Source organism: Neofelis nebulosa, chromosome 4 (assembly GCF_028018385.1).
Source record: "Neofelis nebulosa isolate mNeoNeb1 chromosome 4, mNeoNeb1.pri, whole genome shotgun sequence".
NCBI lineage: Eukaryota > Metazoa > Chordata > Mammalia > Carnivora > Felidae > Neofelis > Neofelis nebulosa.
Genome location: NC_080785.1, coordinates 163,980,547 through 163,996,513, shown reverse-complemented (window position 1 = coordinate 163,996,513; position 15,967 = coordinate 163,980,547). Strand labels below are relative to the sequence as shown.

The 15,967-nt window shown below is 63.7% G+C and overlaps 1 protein-coding gene across 5 annotated transcripts; it reads right to left on the bottom strand.

Moving 5' to 3' along the window:
• Positions 1 to 548: 548 nt before the first annotated feature.
• Positions 549 to 15,368, bottom strand: CAMSAP3 (calmodulin regulated spectrin associated protein family member 3). 5 transcript variants are annotated; one of them, XM_058728127.1, is made up of 19 exons: positions 15,107 to 15,368; positions 9,412 to 9,665; positions 8,955 to 9,077; positions 8,780 to 8,875; positions 8,580 to 8,612; positions 7,640 to 7,687; positions 7,250 to 7,388; positions 6,500 to 6,639; positions 6,322 to 6,415; positions 6,195 to 6,249; positions 5,980 to 6,053; positions 5,659 to 5,728; positions 4,125 to 5,511; positions 2,718 to 2,857; positions 2,339 to 2,637; positions 1,762 to 1,861; positions 1,394 to 1,506; positions 1,185 to 1,303; positions 549 to 1,080 (listed from the first exon to the last, which is right to left on the bottom strand). In XM_058728127.1, exons 1-19 carry the CDS (start codon positions 15,252 to 15,254, stop codon positions 775 to 777), a joined length of 3,738 nt encoding a protein of 1,245 aa, XP_058584110.1. In that variant the 5' UTR covers positions 15,255 to 15,368; the 3' UTR covers positions 549 to 774. The 5 variants fall into 5 exon arrangements, with proteins under 5 accessions (XP_058584110.1, XP_058584107.1, XP_058584109.1 ...); XM_058728124.1 differs by having other exon boundaries at positions 4,125 to 5,562; positions 15,107 to 15,367; XM_058728126.1 differs by lacking the exon at positions 7,640 to 7,687 and having other exon boundaries at positions 4,125 to 5,562; positions 15,107 to 15,366.
• Positions 15,369 to 15,967: the final 599 nt, after the last annotated feature.

Below are 15,967 nucleotides of genomic sequence, written 5' to 3'. Positions count from 1 at the left end.
GGACTGGGGGCCAGTTATGGGGATGGAGAGAGGCTAGTGAGACAGAAGCGGCCATTAGGTGAACTGTGCAGTGTCGGGTGGGGTTGGGGAAGCCGGTCCTGTGTCTGGGCCACACAGACCAGCAGCTCAGGCGGGCTCGAGCTTACGGCCTAGGGCCTACATCCGAGCCATCCCCAGCGATGCCAAGGGCACACCTGGACCCTTGGGTGTGGGGCTCGTAGGAGAGAAACATGGGAATCCTTTCCAGAGGCCGAAATGGGGGCAGGCGGCTGGAAGAGAGAAGGTCAAGCTTAGCAGCTGGCCACAGACCAAGTGCCAGAAGAGGCCAGTAACATCCGCACGGAGGAGGGAAGTGCAGTGAGCGGTGGGTGGGGAAGCCACGGGGAGAGGCTGGTCAAGAGGCAGCCAAGGAGCAGCCACGAGGGGCCTTGGCATGAGCCGCATCAGGGCTCTTGAGGCGGCAGGACATGGTGGGTGAGGCTGGAAAACCCCCTCAGAGAGGTCACTGGACACCCCAGCCAGCCTCAGGGAGATGCCAGCACTCGAGCTCTTTCTAAATTATTTTATTCAAGAAGGTGGGGAGGACAGACAGGGGACTGAGCTGAGCCCTGAGTCCCTGAACCTCCCAGCTCAGCCCCCACAGCAGGACAGGACAGAAGTTAGGGGGTAGGGACTCCAGCCCTACCCAGACAAGGTTGGGGACAGACGAGACCCAGGAATGCCAATTGATTGTCCTCCAGGCTGTCCTCTGCCCTGGGAACCAGCGGGGCGAGGCTACTTGGGGGTGCTGCTGCCCTTCTTGGGGGTGGTGGGCTTCTTGCTCTGCCAGAGGTGGCCCTGGATGGTGAAGGCGTCTACACTCATGGACATGGTCTTGGCAGGGATCTGGGTAAAGCGCTTGCGGTCCGAGTTGTACTTGTAGATGCCCTCGACCATGGCGGGCGTGACTGTGCGGGGGCCGTAGCCGGCCAGCCTCGTCAGCTCCTCTGTCTCCCCGGACAACGTGTAGAGGGCCCGGAACTGGCAGCTCGAGTCGCGGAAGAGGATCAGGAAGTGATTGGCCTTGCTCTTCTCAATTTCCTGGTCGGGTGGTGGAAGCGGTTCACCGGGGGTGGGGGGTGGGGGGGTGGGCGGCAGGGCCCCAGCCCGCCCGCCCCCACTGCCAGCCCCGGGCGCGGGCTCACCTCCAGAATGCGGTTCTTCTGCGGTTCGTTTACCTTGCCCGCGAGGCAGCAGTGCGACAGGGCATTGTGGATGATGAACTTGTTGGACTTGGCGCTGGGCTCCTTGTACAGCCGCGGACCTGGAGTGGGAGGCGGGCAGGGTGGTCAGCGGGGGTGATGGGGGGCAGGCAGGGCCTGGCCGGGCGCTCGCGATCTCCGGCGCCACCTACCTGTGTACTCGGGCACCGACGCCGGGGACGAGGCGTTGCTCCCGTTCTCCCAGTCGCGTTCCCGGCTACCAGGCAGGCGGCTCGGGGACATGAGGCCGGATGGGGATGGAGCCCTGTGGGGGGACAGGAAGGGATGGGGATGCACTCGGTGGTGGGTGAAGCCTTCCCACGCACAGAGGGACCGGGGAAGGGCCGAGCCCAGAACACCGCACAGCGGGAGGCAGGTGCACCTGCCGGAGGCCTGCTCAAGTGCAGAGGACAGAGCCCCACTCGGCCTCGAACGTGTCCTCTAATCCCTTCGGCGGAAGAGAACACACAGACTTGGGGCACCCGAGACGCGGGCACCTGCCCGCCCCGGCCAAACTCACCGAGACGTCGGCCTCTTCACGCCAAGATTATTGGGGGCCTCGTTGGCCACGGTTGACAGTGACAGGGTGGACTGAGAGTAGACTTTGCTGAGCCGGGAGCCTGGGAGAAGATGGCACGGAGTCATCCCCACCCAAAGCCCCAGGTGTCCCCAAATGCCTGGGGGGAGGACCTTACCTGGTAGGCTGTGGAGGGCACGTGGGGTCAGCCTTTCCCAAGACCCTCACCCTGTGCCTTCCAACTGAGACCTCCCCCTACCCACGGGGGGCAGGAGCTGTGCCCAGTGGGCTGTGGGGAAACCCCCACTAGAAAGCTGTTGCCCCTGAACGTACCTGAGGGGGCCTCATCCACGAAGCCCCGGAGACAACTCTGGGCCAGCTCTGCCCAACACGCCTTACCCCCACTGTAGCCCCCACATCCCTCTGGAAGTCTAAAGGGCATGGGCAAGGCCCCCGTCACCCCACGCACAGTCCTCCCCTCTCCCACATACTCGGGGGTGGGGGCGGTCTCCACAGCCCTGGAAAAGGGCACTGAGCGGGCACCATCCCTGCGCCCCACCCCTCCCTACGGGCTCCTTACCCAGCAGGCCACGGGCAGGGCTTCGTGCCAGGGCCGAGTCGTCACAGCAACCGGAGCGCGGCCGGGGGCCCCTCCGCCCACCCCGGCCCGGCCCCCCGGTCCCCGCAGCCCGTGGCCGTAGCACTTTGTCAAGGTCGTCCATCAGCTTCAGCTGGGCCCGGCGTTCATACTCGAGCCGGGTGAACTCCCCCCTCCTGGGGCCCACCTCCTCCTCGACGGGGGCCCTGGCGGCAGGGGCCGGGATCGCTGCAGGAGCTGGGGGGGCTGGAGGACCCGGGGCCGCCTCCTCCTGGGCCAGCCTGCAGACCGAGAGTTATCAAGCGGTCAGACAGGCTGCGGGTTCGCGGGGGGCCGGGGGCCCGGGCAGCACTCCACTCACCGGGCAGCCTCTTCCCTCCGCTGCTCCTTCTCGGCCTCCTGCCACTGCTTCCGCCGCCGAGCCTCCTCCGCCCGCCGCTGCTGCCGTTCCAGCAGGCTGGCCCGCTTTTGGGCCATCTCGTCCTCGGGCTTGTCTTCATCCTGGGGGCAGGCTCGGAGTCCGGCTGGCCGTCCCTCCCCTGGTACGTCCATCAACCCAGCCTGGCAACCACTCACCCACCCTTCCGATTTTGTAATTGGGCTGAGGGCATCCCCTTGGCTCCTGCTTCGTGCAGAGTTCTACGTGCGGCACAGGGACCAGAGTGGACCCGGGTGCTGTTCACACAGAGCACTTAACCCAGGGCGGGAGACGACCTGATACATCAGAAGCAGCTACCAGTCTGGGGCACCTGGGAGGCTCAGTGGGTTAAGCATCTGATTCTTGGTTCTGGCTCAGGTCATGATCTCACAGTTCATGAGTTTGAGCCCCGCATCAGGCTTTGTACTGACAGTGGGAAGCCTGCTTGGGATTCTCTCTCTCTCTCTCTCTCTCTCTCTCTCTCTCTCTCTGCCCCTCCCTCACTCTCCCTTCTCTCTCTCAAAATAAAGAAAAACTTAAAAAATATTAAAACAAAACAGCTACCAGTCTACAGGGCAGGGAGGGATCCATCCCAGCCTGGGGGCACTAAGCAAGGCTTCTTGGAGAAGGTGACCAGGGAGAGAGAATGACAGGAAGGCGAGAGGTAAAGAGAGTATCCCAGGCAAGAGGGAACAGCAAATGCAAAAGCCCTGAGGCTAGAACGAGCCTAGCAGGCCTGGAATGGGGAGGCCAGTGTGGCTGGGATGTGTGTGTGTGGGGGGGTGGCCTGGGAGGGTCAGAGGTGGGCAGAGCCTAAGGCCACGGAAGGACTTTTATTCTAAGAGCAAGGGGAGCTACCGAAGGGTTTAAACGGGATTGACAAGGTCCAGTTCATAGTAAAAAAAAAAAAAAATCTCTCTGGCTGCTCAGTTGAAGATGGCCAAGGATGGAGGGGTGGGGTGGACAGCAGAGGCCGTTCAAGATGCGGGTGCAGGTGTCCAGGTGAGAGCACCGGGCCAGGCTGGGGGTGCCGTGAGGATGGGGAACAGGGACCAGACATGGGAGAGCGGGGAGGGGAACCGGCAGGGCCGAGGTGGGCAGAGCGTGAAGGAGAGCATGAGACAGAAGGAAATGGAAGACCCCAGCCCTGCTTATCCGCCCGCCCCTGTCCGTCTGTCACCCACCCGTCTGTCCACCCACACCCACCCAGTCCATCTGTCTATCCACCCACCCACCCATCTATCCATCTGGCCACGCCCACCTTGTCCTTGCCCACTCCCACCTGGCTCTCCGCCTCCACCCCTGTGCCCACCCACCCCACCCCTTCCCCGACCTGCTTCGGTGACTCACCTTGTAGAAGAATCCCAGCCCGGCCCGGGGCTCTCCCTCCGAAGACGCCTCCTCCTCTAAGGAATCCTCAGCACCAGGGGGGCTCCCGTCTCCCTCGTCCTCGGCCGTGGGCTCTTCCAGGCTGCCCAGTGGGATCTCGATGAGGCCAGGCCGGGCCGCGGGCTCCTCTGGAGGCGACCCCTCCGCCAGGAGGATAGAGGAACGGGTCTGCACGGGCACCTGGCTTGGCGAGAACTTGCGCAGGTGGGGGAGGCTGTCTACATCATGGGGAGGCGTGAGCACTCTCGTCAGGGGAGCCAGCCGCAGCTCCGCCGGCCGTGCGTGTTTCGGGCTTCGGGGTGTCGGGCTGGGGCCGGGCCCGGGGCTGCGCCGGGCAGCCGGGACGCGCCGAGCAGGGCTGGGAGATGCGGCTTTGGGACCCACCGTGGGACCAGGGATGACCCACGCGGCGGGCGGCGGGGCAGGCCCAGGGGCCTCGGGCGGAGCCAGGAGCCGCTGCTGCTGGTCCGTGAGCCTCTGCATGTCCCGCTGCAGTGAGCTCAGCGCGGCGCTTAACTTGCTGACCGCCCGGTTATAGTCCCCCAGCCCCTCGGGGGGCACTGGGCCCAGTTCGGGTGAGAAGGTCACCGCCTTGGGCCGCGGGGATGGCTCGCCCTGGCCCTCACCCGCCGGCCGCTCCCCACCGGGGACTGGGCCTGGCTCCGCCTCTGCCTCCGCCTCCCCTCCGGCCTCCCGAGGCTGCACCTGCAAGAAAGCGCTCTTGCCCAGTCGCTGGCGGTGCTTGGCAAAGATGGCCTCGATCCGTCGCTTCTGAGCCTCTATGGCCCGCCGTTTCTCCTCCAGCCGGGCTCCCAGCTCGCTCATCTCGGAGCTCAGGGCCTCTGGTGCCGCGGGGGTGGCCGTCGGGGACCCTGCCTCGGCCTCAGCCCTCACCAGCTGCTTCTTGCGTTCAGCAAAGCTGGTCATCTTCACTTCGGAGTTGTTGGCCGCTGGGGACGAAGCCGCCGCCTTCGGGGAGCCCTCGGATAGGGCCGACGGTTTCGACATCTCCGCCACCGTGCAGGGAGACGGTTTCAAGGGGGCCTCGGGGTGGGGCACGTAGGCGGGTGCTTTGGAGGCCCCCTCGAGTGGGTAGGAGGAAGCCAGCGGCAGTTTGGAGGGCCCCTCGGGGGAGTGGAGGTAGAAGCTGCCGTCGGCAGCCCCATCTGGGAGCAGCCGGGGCTCGGCACTGTGGATGATCTGCAGGGCCTCCTCGATGGTAGGCAGGTCGCCAGGCTCCGGGGCTGGCTGCACGGGGGTCCGGGCTGGCACAGGGCGCGGGGGGCCCAGGCTGTCTGAGCTGACCGAGCGGAGTAGGACGGGGTCTCCCATGACGACATCCACGTCGCTGTCCAGGCCAAAGGGGGTGCTGAACGACACTGCCTGGGAGAGGGGACGGCTGGGCGGCAGGAGGGAGGGGTCAGCCCCTGGGACAAGCCCCGGCCCCACCCCTGCCCAGCCTGCTCCACCGGCCAGGCCCCTGAGACGCACTCACCTGAGCTGACGGTTCCAGGCCTTGCCGAGGGCCTCCATGTGGGACATGGACGGGGAGGACTTCAGTGAGCCTGGGGAGGGGTGGTAAGTGGTCATTCAGTGGCCACTACGGCGCTGGGCACCCTGGGTGGGGTCTGCCGGGGGGTGTCACTGATGGGCATTATGTGGACAGATAGCTGGGGGCCACTGTGGGGGTGAGTGTCACCACTGGGTCATTCAGGCGCCTGAGGGACCCAGTGGAAGGATCAGGAGGAGAGACAAAGTCAGCCGGGGTAGTGGCTGCGTAGGGGTCTCCAGTGACAAACTGTACCCCTGCCCTCACCTGTGGATCCACGGAGTGGGGACTGGGAGCCGCCGGGTGACAGGAGTGGGTGGCGGAAATTGAAGACAGGAGAACTGCCAAGAGACGCACGTCAGCCAAGGGCCCCTCCCTGCCCCGCCCCTGCTCACCTCTCCCAGGAGCCGAGAACAGAGAGCATCCCCTAGCCCTGTCACAGGGCCACGGCCACGGAGACTCACCCAATGGGGAAACCGTACCTGCAGCCACTGCTGTTCTGGGCGGAAGAGGCCTCTGTGGCCCGGGGGGAGGCCGCTGCAGCAGAGAGAGGAGGGTCAGGCAGGCCTGGCCTCCCTACCCCGCCCCACACCCCGGGCCAGGCCTCACCATGACCATCAGGAAGGTCCTTAGCCTGCACGAAATCAGGTTTCAGCACCTCAAAGCACATGAACATCTCAGCGAGCAGCACCACCAGGTTGATCTGGAGGCAGAAGGCGGGGTCAGCCACTGGGACCCACGGCCCCGGACGCCAGCCTCGGCCCACGAGGCCTCGAGACGGCCTTACCTTGAGGGGCGGTGGGACATACAGCAGGTCCTCGAGGGACAGTGGGCAGCCACGAGGAAGGCGGGAGGCACAGAAATCCTGCACCAGCTGGAGGTTGTAGAGGCTGTCCGCCACAGACATGGGGTCCTTGAGGCACACCTCTGTGGGGACAGGATACCTGGGTCCCCAGCTCTATGCGGAGGAGGACGGGGCCCTGGGGAAGCGAGGGCCCAGCAGGCGACACGCACAGAGGCTCTCCTACGGGCCGGGCCTCAGGCCAGGTGCCCTTTACAAAGCGGATACTACAACGGACTGTTCCTCCGGCCTCTGCAACTATTCCCAGCTGCCGGGAGAACTCGTCCCCCAGGAACTCAAGTCAGAAAGCTTCTCCTAACTACCTCGCCCTCCCTCAGAGCACCTAACGTCCAGAATGTTTTTCTGGATGAAGTTATTGTCTTTCTCTCCCAACCAGGATGTGAGCTGCCTGAGGTCAGGAGCATGTCCGTATTGTGCACCCTGGGTCTCCGGCACCTAAAACGGGATCTGGCACACAGCTTGCATCCTATAAACATCTGCTGCGGGCGTGAATTCTATGAAGCACAGAGAAGTTTAGACACTTGCGCAAGGTCACACAGCTAACGAGGGGAAGAAATGTTCAAACGCAGGTCCGCCAGTTCTGAAAGCTGCACTCCTAATCACCGCAGCACTCTGGGGCAGATGCCTGGGTGTCGAGCTCCCACGGACAGGTGCGGCCCAGGCCCACTCACTCACCCTCGAGTCGCAAGAGCTGGGGACAATAGCAATGGATCGTGGCGGCCAGCGCGGCCCCACTCGCCAGATCCTGGAGGGTGGTCACGGTTGGAAAGCAGGGGGCGCGTCGGGCCACAGCTCGGTCCTTGCGGTATCGGATCTGCGGATGGGAGCCGGGTTAGGTCAGAGGTCAGGCCGGCCCCCGGGGCAGCGGTCATGCAGGCTGGGTGGGGAGGCCTGGGGTTTCCGCCGTGAGGGGGCGTGAAGCTGGGGGTCCCAGAGCCAGAGTGGGGCCAGCCTGGAGCAGGGGAAGGGCAGCAGCAAGAGGCAAAGGAAGTGTCTGCGAGCAGCCAGGCCAGCAGCGAGGGCTGGGGCAGGACTCCTGGGACCCCGGGGCGGGGGATACATTACCATGGGGGGTTTGCTCCCCGACTCCTTCAAACAGAAGGCAATTGCGTGCTGGGGGGAGAGGAGCAGCCGTCAGCGGGGCGGGAGGGGCGCTGACTTGCTGGGCCCCCAAGCACACCTCCAGGGGAGGGGAGAGAGAGCCCTGACTCCTGTCACGAGCCCTGGCCGTCCAGCTCCCTGACTGCGCTCTGGCCGGCTTTGGGGACCCCAGCTCCTCCCAGCCTGGAGGGACCCCACACAGCCAGCCTCCCATGCAGGGAATCATCACCCCCCCCACAAAAGACCCAGGCCCCAGCTCGGGGAGGGGTTGCGGAGGAAGCGGGGAGGCAGAAGGAGAGGAGCCCCCAACCCAGGCCACAGAGTGGAAGGAGGGAGGTTCCAGAGTGAGCAGAGGCGGGACTCCGTCCACCCGAAGCCCCCACTGGCAGTGGCCACTCGCCCCTTGTGTTTCAGGGATGGACGCCCCCTCCCACCCAAGCTGGGCTTGTCCGCAGGGAAACTGGAGTCTTAGGAAGGTTCTTCTACCTTCTTCTGGGTCTGGGGGCCTTCCTCTTGGCTAAGGGGTCAGGATCCACGTGCCTGATGGGCTAGGGACCCCCTTCAGGGGTGCCGGAAGTCTCCCGCCTCAGCAAAGATGAACGAGCCCAAAAGCTCTGCCCTCTTGATTACTGGGAGGAGAGGCTCATTCCCTCCCATCCCCCCCCACCCCCACCCCCGCCTCCCCGGTCAGGTAACTGGGGAGTGATCTGCCTTCTCAGTTAACACGCTTCTCTTCTCTTGGTCTACGGAGAGGTTCCCTCTGTCCCCCAGGGCTGGGGTCCCATATCCTCTGCTCACAGCTGGGAGGAGGTAGGAGAGGGAGCGGACAGGCAGGCAGAACAGACAAGACAGACCAAGCGACAAGCGAGGCAGGCAGACGGGGCGGAGGAACAGCCCCACTTACAGGAACCAGCTTCCAGTACCAGCGTGTGGGGCACTGATGCCAGAGAGGCAGAGGGGAGAGCAGCGGGAGAGGCACAGGGGAGACGGCAGAAAGAGAGAGAGAGTCACCTCCAGCCCCCCCAGTGCAGCCCTTCCCCTCCCACCCAGCCCTCCCTCCGACCGTCCTCGTGTCCGTCCATTCGTCCGTCGCCCTAGTCTCACCGAGGGCTGTGCGGGGGCCACCCCATCTGCAGGGGCCGCGGGAGAGGCTCTCTGGGCAGCTTCCTGCTCAGTCTTCTCCTGCAACCGCCGGATGGTCTGGGGAGCAGGGAGAGGTCAGCACTGTGCTCCCTGGGCAATGCCGGCCCCCAGCCCATGCCTGCCTGACCCCACCTACCGTGTCCACCCAGAAAAGGAGCTTGTGCTCCAAGCTGGCCAGGGCCAAGGGACCGGGCAGTGTCTTTGTCCACTCGAAGGCGAAGGCAACCATGAGGGCGTCAATGACAGCTAGGTGGGCTCCCTGTGCAGGGAAGGGCTCAAGGGTGAGACCACAGCGAGGGATGGGGGTTCCCCTGGCCGCCTCTGAGGGAGAACCAGAGGAAGAACCTCAAGGTGTGTGGGGAGGGGCCTGAAGTAGGAGGGGCTTTGGGGATGAGCCAGGGTTAGTGGGTGGGGCTTCGGGGAAGGAGCCAGGACAGGGGTCCGGGAAGAACCACTCCTGGTGGGCCCTGTCCTCAAGCGCGTCCTCAAGGACCAGGGTGGCGTCTCTGGGGAGGAGCCAGGCCTGGTGGGAGGAGCCTGGGGGAGGAGCCGCGTCTGGTGGGCAGGGCCTGACGGGCCGGGGCGGGGCCTACCATGAGGATAGGCTGGTGCCTCAAGTCGGCCTCCTGCACGGGACGCTCGGGCAGCGCGGGCACCGTGCCCCTCCGCGCCAGCAGGGCCAGCAGCGCGGAGGGACTGGGGGGGGTCTCGAGCTGCGGCAGCACCTGGCGCCAGGCCCGGCAGTAGAGCTCGGCCGAGAGCAGCAGCCGTGTCACCGGGGGCTTCACGTGCTCCTGTGCGTACTGGTCGGTGTAGAAGGGCTCCCACAGCTCCGAGGGCACATGCTCTGCGGGGCGAGGGGGGTGACGGCGGGTCAGGGCCCAGGCATGCGTCGGAGGACGGCACGGGACGGCACGGGACGGGACGGGGAGGCTAGGGGACCCGGGCGCGGGTGTGCGGGAGTTCGCCACAGGAAGGGGCTCGAGGCAGAGGGGCAAAGGCCAGGAGGTGGGACAGGCAGTGCCTGGGGGGTGGGGGAAGGGCAGTTCTGGAAGGGGAGAGGCCACCCGCGCAGGGGCTTGTTGGGAGGGCAGTGGTCTTGCAGGCCCTCCGAGGAGAACAACAACGACCACAAGATCCCTTAATCCACCTAACTCCCCGGGTGCCCTGCAGGCCTAGGAAGCAGCAGCCAGGGCACAAGTGGTAACTCCAGAAACTGAGGCACAGAGAACGAAAGCAACCTGCCTAAGACCACACAGCTGGCCAGTGCCGGCACTGGGATTCAAACTCAGGCCTTTAGCAGCACCCCCCGCACCCTCTGTCAGCTTGGAAGCGGGGGTGGGATGAACTGTGGAGTCGGGGGTCTGGCAGGCGGGCCAGAGTACCGGAAAGCTGGCCAGACTGCAGACCTTCTGAGGGGGGTGAACGGTCGGAACCTGGCGACCGAAGGGAGGAGGCAGGGGAGGGACAAGGAAGCGTCCAGGGCCCCATCAGGTGTGAGTGGGAAGGTGGGGGTACAGGCGGTGAGGCAGCAAAAGCAGAGCATGAGGGGCCGGGGCTCTGGAGAGAGGTGAGATCACCTTGCAGAGGCGGCCACAAACCCCCTGAAGACGTTGAATGAGACGGGCAGGGCAGGGCAGGGAGAGGCTTGAGGAAGCCCCATGTGGGGGGATGGGGGGGCACGGAACCCCAAGCAGGATCCATGGGTGGGGAACAGAAAGACCAGAATAAGTCACCAGGACGATTCTCTGGGAGGGTCCAGGAGGAGGTGACTGAGGCCAGCCTAGGGGGCCTGCCCTCGTGGGGGCCTTTCAGGGAGGCCCTAACTCTTATTCCAACCAGAACAGCTGTTTTGTCTATTGGGGTTCTATGTGTCTGAAATAACGGGAGGGGGCAGATTTCTACCGCTTAAAAACATCGGCACACAACACACCAGGCCTTTCTCACGCGCCTGTCTTCACAGCCAGGCTCCCCGGACACCCCCTGCCCTCACCTATAAGGACCCAGGCTTCCTTGCCTTCACTCCACCCCGCCCCCTGAAGTCACACTTGACCTTCCCACGTAATGCTCCACCCCTGTGGATAGCTGTGTGCACTCTCTGAACAGACTTCTCCTTCCACCCGACCCCCGCCCCAACCTGCCCTCCCAGCTCCCAGCCTCCCCAAGGCCAGCAGCGGCCCTCCAACGCACGGTTGTGGGCTGTATCTTGCCTGGGCGCTCTGCCCAGCACCTCCTTGTTCCGGAAACCTTCCTCCCCCGGCATCTCCCCGCTTTCCATCTTTTTCTCTGTCCCACCACTCAAGCCAGGCCTCTTCCCCTCGTGCCCCTTCAATGCCAGGTTCCTGACAGCTCGGTCGGAACAGCCCTGTAAGTGGATACGTGCACCCCCCCACCCCTGCCTGCCAGCCCGCCCGCCCAGTGACAGCTTCCGTGGCCATCTGAGCACCGCCACCTGCTGCAGCCCAGGCCGTGTGTCCCACTGCCCTCTGGGCATCTCCCATGATGCTCGGTACCTTGCTCCAAACCTTCTCCTTCTCTCTCGGAGAGAAATGGAGGGAAGAAATCAACATCCCTCCTCCCCCTCCAACACCTAAGGTCCTCTGCTTTCATTCTCCTGGCATCTCCCCAACCCACACCCTGTTCCCCGTCTCCCCAGCCCCTGCTCATTTCCTGCTCCCACTGGCAAAATTAAACAAGTTTCTTTCCTGCAGGACTTGTCAGGGTCTTCGAGATGAAAACACGTGAGCTAGGGCTACCCAACAGCTCATGTTTATCAAGCGCTTCCTCTATGCCTCTGTACCGCAACACAGCCGGCACCTGGAGGTGGATAATTCTTTGTGTCTCACAGGGGGCGGGGTAGGCTGTCCGGTGCTTCAGGATGGTCAGCAGAGTCCCTGGTCTCTAGTCACAAAACGCCAGTCACACCCTCCTTCCCAAGCAGTGACAACCAAAAAGGTCTCTAGACACTATCAAAGGTCTCCTGGAAGGCAAAACCACCCCCGCGGTTCAGAGCCACCGCTCTCTACTAAAAATGTTTATCGATCATTTACCATCGGATAGTGCTGGCCGACAGAAATACAATTTGACCCGCATATGTAGTTTCAAATTATTTTCTAATGTTTATTCATTTTTAACAGAGAGAGAGAAACAGAGCACGAGCAGGGGAGGGGCGGAGAGAGAGGGAGACACAGAATCCGAAGCAGGCTCCGGGCTCCGAGCTATCAGCAACTCAAACTCATGCTCAAACTCATGAGCCACGAGATCATGACCTGAGCCCAAGTCAGACGCTCAACCGACAGAGCCACCCAGGCGCCCCAACCCACACATGTAGTTTTAAACTTTCTAGGAGCCACATTAAAAAGGTAGAAATGGGGGGCACCTGGGTGGCTCCGTCGATGAAGCGATCGACTTCGGCTCAGGTCATCATGATCTCACAGTTCGTGGATAAGAGCCCTGCATCGGGCTCCGTGCTAACAGTGCACGGCCTGCTTGGGATTCTCTCCCTCTCCCTCTGCCCCTCCCCAACTCGCGCTTTCTCTCTCTCAAAAATAAATAAACTAAAAAAAAAAAGAAATGGATAATTACCTTAGTATATATTTAACACAATATATATCTGATACTATCATTTCAACAATTGACATAAAAACATTATTAGTGAGGTATTTCACTTTTTTTTTTTTTTGTATCAAGTCTTCAGAAGCCACTGTGTGTTTTTTACATTCATAGCACATCACGATGAACACGGGCCACGCGTGGCCGTGGCTACCAGACCGGACCACACAGCTCTACAGCGCCTCTGACATACACGGCCACCTCGTATGCGTTCGCTCGTGTAATCCTCACGACGCTTATTCTTATCCCCGCTGTACAGATGAGAAAACCAAGGCCCAGAGAGCTAACTCGCCCAGGATCACACCGCTAATAAACATCCGAGCTGACGTGAACCCAGTTTCCCTATGGGTCAGAGTGACGTTCAGGCGTAAGGGACTTAGGTGGTGTCTCCCTAAGGCACCCTTTCTTAGGGTAGAGATAGCACCCTTTCTTATCTCTGAGCTTCAGTCCCACAGAGGCCACCTGCCGGCACTCGTGCCCAGCCTCCTTACACCTGTGCCCCAGGCTGCCAGAACCACCTCCCCCCCCACCATTCCCCAGGGGGCAACTGCATAGCTGATCTCATTTTGTCAGTCCCCAAACCCGGTCCATGGCTCCCCAGCGCCCTCACATCCCCCCGCCTCCCGGCCACAGTTCAAGAGGCCCCCTGTCCCGCCAGCCTCTCTCATCTCCCCCCTCCCTGGGCCCCCACCCCACCACTGGGCCCCGCACATTTTTCTCTGAGAACTCCCTGATGGGCCAACCCCCAGGCCTTTTCACATGTGGTCTCCCCCTGGCAAACTCCTATGCGTCCCTCAAGGTTCAAACTTTCCCTTCCCTCCCCTCCCCTCCCCGGCAGAGTTCGGGGCTTTCCTCCCCCAGCCCCACTGCACGCCTCTACAACACAGACCTTATCACCCTAAGCAGCTGAGATCTGGTTTCGTGTCCCATCCCCCATTTTCCCAACTCCACCCCCATCGCTCTGTCCCGGCACCAGCCTGGCACCCAACAGGCATTGGTAAAAAGTCCCAGAGTTCGTGAATCAAGCAGAGCTCTGTGGCCCACTTCCCCCTCTGGGCCAGGCGTCCCACCTTCCTCAGCCCCCTCTGCTTAGAAAAGGTGGGTACGAGGCCGACTGAACGTGACCCTCACTCTGACCCTCACCCTCGGGGAGGATATCGCACAGTGCAGGGAGCTGGGTCAGGGAGAACAGGACTGGGTGAGTCAGGGCATCTCCTCAGGAGACCTCCCTTTCCTTTCTATGAAATGGGACGGCATTTTCTGCTCCATGATAATATTAATGTTATTAATAACAGTGCCACAACGGGTCACAGCATCAGTGACAGCGAGTAGCTGTTTACCAGGCACTGTGCGCCAGAACCAATCTGAGGTCTGCTGTCCAGCAACCTTGTGAGGAAGGTGCCGGGATCCCAGCCGCCCGAGCACTGCCCTGGCACTTAGTGGGTGCCCCACAGACATTTGTGAAACGGATAAATGAGTGAACATAAATGCCTTCTTACACACAGGGGAAACAGACGCTTAGAGAATTGACATAATTTGTCCATAACCCGGTGGAGCTGGGACTTAAGCCCAACTCTGATTCCCAAAGTCGAGCCTTCTAACCAAGGCCACATAACCCGGGACAGGAGAGGCTGGGGCAGACCCAGATCTCTGCCTACCAGCCCCCTTTCTTCCTCAAGCAGATTCTCAGGGAAAGGCAGGCCCCAGAGTGGACCCTGCATGGGAGGGTGTTGGGAGAAAGACACAGGCTTGGGCGGACCCAGGAGATGGGCAGCTGTCCCCGAGCCCCACACCCAGAACAGGTTGATCTGGGAAGGCCACTGAAGGGGAGGGGGGGGATGGGCTGTGCTCAGCAGGTGCCAAGACCAGTGGCCAGGCGGGAGGGAGAGCAGGCGTCCCCCTTAGGACGCCTGGGAAGGCCCAGACCTTAATTAACCCCGCCTGCCCCACAGAAGGCCCTGGCTCCCAGCTCTGGCCTGGGTGGTGGGGCTGCCCTAGGGCCCTGACTTTGCCCACAGGCGCCCTTGAATCCCGGGGACCCACCCGCACCCTCCCCCTTGGGTTGGCCTGACTTCCCCACACACGTGGCCCTAGGGGAGGGCTGGAGGCTCTGCCCCGGGTGGGAGAAGGCCTTACACCTGCGCCCCCACCCCCGCCGATCTTGGACAAGCCAATTCCCTTCTGGGCTCCCAGGCAAAATGGGGTAATAAGTCACAGCTGCCAGCCGCTGGCCGGGGCCATGGAGGCGAAAGAAGAGGCTCCCAGAGCTGGCCTCGCCGCCCGCAGCGCAGGGAGGGCTGACGCGGGGTGTGGGTTAGGCTGCGGGGCGGTGGGGGGGTCCTCGGGGGCGCGTGATGTGAATGTGTAAAGGGGGGGTAGGGCGTGCAAGGCCCGCCCGGGAGACCCCGCCCCGCTCACCTGGGCTCCCGGACGCCGGGGTCCCGGCGCGGACCTGGGCCGCCGGCCCCACCCCCACCGCGTTCCCGCAGCCGGGCGGGCAAAGTCCACCGCCCGGGCCGAGCAGGAAGCCCGGAGGCCCGGCGCGGCGGGGCCCGAGCCCGGGCCCCCCCCCCCCCCACACCCGGCGGCCGGCGCTATTGTTCCCACGGCCCCGGCCTCCGCGGCCCGGCGCCCCGCCCCCCGCACCTGCCGCCCCTGCCGCCCCCGGCCCGGTACCTGCGCCCCCGAACGCGGCCCGCAGCACCCACGCCAGGCTGGCCGCCGCCTTGGCCCGCGAGAAATCGTACTGGTCCAGCGACTTGATCTCGGGCACCAGGAAGGTCCTCCTCAGCGGCCCGGGCCCGGGGGGCGCCGCCTCCACCATGGCGGCGCCGGGGCTGCGGGAGCCGGCTCCGCGCTCGCTCGGGCTGGGCTGCGCCGCGCTCGCACCCGGGCCGGGCCCGCCGCCGCCGCCGCCGCCGCCGCCGCCGAGCCAGGTGCGGCCGCTCGCGCTCGCGACGCAGCGTCGGCCCCGCCCCGGGGCGGAGCCCAGGTGCGCCCCGCCCCCGGCCCAGACCCCGACCCGGTCCTCCCCGCCCCCCTCCGGCTTCGCCTGGCCGCCTGCAGCGGGTGGGGCGGGCCCGGACTGCGGTGTTGGCGGGAGGCTGCGGAGGAGTGCGTGTGCGTGTGCGTGTGCGTGTGCGCGCGTGCGCTGGGGAGGACGAGGGACCCTCTGTTTGCGGATGTGTGTGCTGGCCCGAGTGTGTACGCTTGGATGTGAACGTGAGCGTCCGTGCGTGGCTGCACCTGTGTCCGATGGCGAGTTGGGAGCGTAGAGAGTGTGTGTGTTTGTAGCAGTGTGCGCGTCTCCGAACGCATTCGGGTGGTGAACGCGCGAATTTGAGGGTGTCTGCGTGTGCTCTCTGGGTGGGCGTGTGACAGCACCTGTGTGTGTGTGTGTGTATGCGTGTGCGTCCGTGTTTTTCATGTGTGTGCAAGGATCGTATGGTGTAGGTGTCTGTGTCCAGAGGATATAGTGGTGGTGAGTGTGCGTGTGCATTTGTGTTTTGTCAGTGGATTTGCGAGTGTACGTGTTTG

Coding starts and splice junctions, on each gene's coding strand:
- CAMSAP3 (XM_058728124.1), bottom strand. CDS start 15,254: ATGGTGGAGGCGGCGCCCCCCGGGCCCGGGCCGCTGAGGAGGACCTTC. Junction 6,416..6,499: donor ATGTCCCACCGCCCCTCAAG/GTAAGGCCGTCT, acceptor TTCTGCCTCCAG/ATCAACCTGGTGGTGCTGCT. Junction 6,054..6,194: donor CAGAACAGCAGTGGCTGCAG/GTACGGTTTCCC, acceptor GTCTCTTGGCAG/TTCTCCTGTCTTCAATTTCC.